This window comes from Pteronotus mesoamericanus, unplaced genomic scaffold (assembly GCF_021234165.1).
Source record: "Pteronotus mesoamericanus isolate MK-2021 breed Mesoamerican mustached bat unplaced genomic scaffold, CSHL_Meso_final contig_61, whole genome shotgun sequence".
In the NCBI taxonomy this organism is placed as follows: domain Eukaryota; kingdom Metazoa; phylum Chordata; class Mammalia; order Chiroptera; family Mormoopidae; genus Pteronotus; species Pteronotus mesoamericanus.
In genome coordinates this window covers 330615-333936 of record NW_026555217.1, presented here as the reverse complement: position 1 = coordinate 333936, position 3322 = coordinate 330615, and the positions used below count along the sequence as shown (strand labels likewise).

Sequence of the window (3322 nt, the reverse complement as noted above, 5' to 3'; positions counted from 1 at the left end):
CTTATACCAAGATAGACATTATCTTCATATAAAATTACACTGATATATATTTGGTAATTGTAGGTTTTCAGAACCTATCTGAACAAATAGTAATCCCTATGAATCTCTTTGAAAGATGCATGAGAATTCAAAAGTTTCACCTACTCATCTAGTCCAGAATTTTTTTTCTAATGCTCAGAAATATAAGGCCATCCTTTGATCTAATTTCAACATCTCTCATAAACCTCCTGTCTCTGACACACATGGTGAGTAAGTTCAAGAGAAGAGGCATCCCCACAGAGGTTCCAGAATGACCAGGGTGTCAGACCTCAGTTCCTCCATACTTATAGGGGAAATGTTACGTACATGCAAATTCCTCTTCTCTCTCCAGATTAAATCTTCTCCTGGGCAGTAGGGACTCACAGCTCCTCCTCACAAGGGGCTGAGGTCTCTGAGGAAGGCAGGGCTGTGCTCTACAAGATGATATTGTTAGGTTTTCTCCTGTGCCTGGTGACAGGTCTCCAGGGTAAGTGTCTCAGATGTCAGGCAAAGGTCTATGGGATGGTGGTGATTGTACGTGACTAACAGAGAGTGATGCTCCTTGTCCCCAGGTGTACTGTCCCAAGTGCAGCTGCAGGAGTCGGGCCCAGGACTGGTGAAACCCTCACAGACCCTCTCCCTTACCTGCACTGTCTCTGGGTTCTCATTAACAAGCTCTCATGTGCACTGGGCCCGCCAGGCTCCAGAGAAGGGGCTGAAATGGGTCGGTGTCATATGGAGTGCTGGAAGTACAGAGTACCACCCAGCGCTGAAATCTCGGCTCAGCATCACCAGGGACACCTCCAAGAGCCAAGTGTATTTAACACTGAACCGCCTGAGAACTGATGACATAGCCATTTATTACTGTGCAACAAGCACAGCGAGGGGAAGTCAGTGTGAGCCTTGACACAAACTTCCCTGTAGGAGAGGCTGTGACCACCAGGGGGCACTCAGGGTCCCGGAACAGAACTCCCAGGAGCAGGTGCAGCTGGAGGTTTGGACTGATTTCCTCTCCATGTAACAGTTTCCCTCAGAGAACTTCTCGGGGTTCCTAATTCTGTGCTCACCTCTGAAGTCCTGGAGATAGACAAGTCTGTTGTAAAGGAAGAAAATGTATTCCAATGGACAAAAGCCTCTGCAGGACCCAGCACTACAGCCCAGCCTCACACAGCTCAGTGTCCAAGCTAGCCAGCAACAGGACTTTGTGCATGCTGGACATGGGCTTGGGAGGCATATGAACCCAACACCGGAGCAAAAAAGACTCCCGGTAGTGACAATCATTGACTTGATATCATGCTCACAACGCCAAGTGTAGGTGACATCGCAAAGGGCAGAGAAACCAACAACAGTTTCATGTGGATGTCATGCTGATGACAAATACATTCGTTAAGGGTACATGTAGCATTAATCACTTACAGAATTCAAATTTCTGGAAGGGACAGGAAAAGCTCTTCAGCAAGTCAGATTATTATAGTGAGTTCTGGTTAGCAGACCGCACTTTGTTACTGAAGTATTAACCAGCAGCAAATAATACTAGTATGTGGTTCTCCATAAGAGTATGCAATAAACCTATATGGTATTCTGGATTTTTAAAATAAAGATGAATGGGTGGGCATGGTCCTGGAAGTCAGCCATGTCTCTTGCGTGTTGTATTCTGGAATTTGGGTTAATTCTCTCTCTCTCTTTTTTTTAATTCTTCATTCCAGTTGATGTTCTATATTATATTATAGGAGCTTCTAGGCTACAGCAGAGTGGTCAGACGCTGACACAGTTTGTGATGTGATAGTCCAGTATTTCCAATTCCCACCTGGCACCACACAATATTATTACAATAGTATTGACTTTATTATCTGTGATGTAATTTACATCCCTGTGTTTAACCTGTAACTGCCAATTTGTACATGCTTATCTCTTTTCCTTTTTCACCAAGTATCCCAATGCCTCTCCCACCTGAAACCATTGGCTGGTTTTCTGAGCCTATGCATCTGTTTTTACTCTGCCTTTTTTGTTTGTTCAATTCTGTTCATTAGATTTCACATATAAGTGAGATCTCATGGTGTTTGTGTTACTCTATCTGACTTATTTTACTCAGCATAATACTCTGTAGGTCCATACATGTCCAAGTGTTGGATTTCATTTTTATGGCTAAGGATTTCATTTTAATGGCAGAATAAAAATTATGGGTTACTTTTCAAATCATATATTTTTATATTAATGACTAGATAACTATGTGAGACACATTCTGAGGAAATGGGCATAAGACAACTGAACTTCCTGCACAAAGAGGAAGATCACAACATAAAGAATAAGAATCTCAAAAGTGTCCTTTGGCTCCAGGCTTGCTTAGTCTTGCCATCCATGTACCTGAGAGGATCTCTTCCCAGTTCTGCACACTGAACCACACTGCATGTGACTTCATGCCCATGTGACACACAACTACCGTGGATAAGGTGAACATATTCCCCAGTGTCATGTGCAGGCATGAAAATAGATGAAAGTAGTAGGAGACAAAACATCTGAAGTTTACTTCTGGTGAATCATGGACAAACCTGCCTCCTGCATTCCTGATTAGAACAATATCACCTGTACACAAAATCACACATGCTGGTGATGAAAATAAGACAGAACTGCCACAGCTGACCAGTTTTACAGAAAGTTAAAAGCACCAATTCCAGGATAGAGAGGCTATTTAAAAGTTTTATTTACTTGGAATAAATACATGCAGAAAACTGATGCTCTTCATATGAATTATGACTTTATGTATGTTCTGTTATTTTTATATTATTGATTGGTATCAAGGTTTCCCATAATGAAGTTTCTATAATTTCAAATACTCCTCAATCACCACCTACTTCTTCACCTAAGCAGATCTAGTCATGACTGTGTTTTTTCTGTGTCACCAATATTTGAACCTGGTTTTACCACACTGTATAGACAATAAAAACAAAATGAGGCATTGAGACTGCTGTACATTCAGCACCAAACTCCACTATAGGAACATTACCGGGAGCACTGTCTGTTTCTCTGTGGAGTTCACACTTCTGTATTCCAATGATCCACACACTCCCCCTCCTCCAATACAAGGTCCACATGCTCTAGGGTCATTCTCTGTTTTAAGTTTTCAGTTCATATTCTGATTGTATCATATTGGAAATAAGTGTTAGATGGAAATTTGCATCTCCTCATTGTGAACCTTCTACAATTTTAATTCTTGTTCTGGTAGTGAAAGTTGACTCATTGTTCTGTTTATTACTAGTGACTTTCAAAGTCATCATCTCATTTTAAATTCCTCTCCATTTGTCAC

The 3322-nt window shown here is 41.6% G+C and overlaps 1 gene segment (V, D, J or C); it reads left to right on the top strand.

The window, feature by feature from the left end:
• The first annotated feature begins 424 nt into the window (after window positions 1–424).
• On the top strand, window positions 425–925 carry LOC129076576 (Ig heavy chain V region MC101-like). The segment is given in 2 exon segments: window positions 425–505; window positions 591–925. Coding segments are annotated over 2 exon segments (381 nt in total).
• Window positions 926–3322: the final 2397 nt, after the last annotated feature.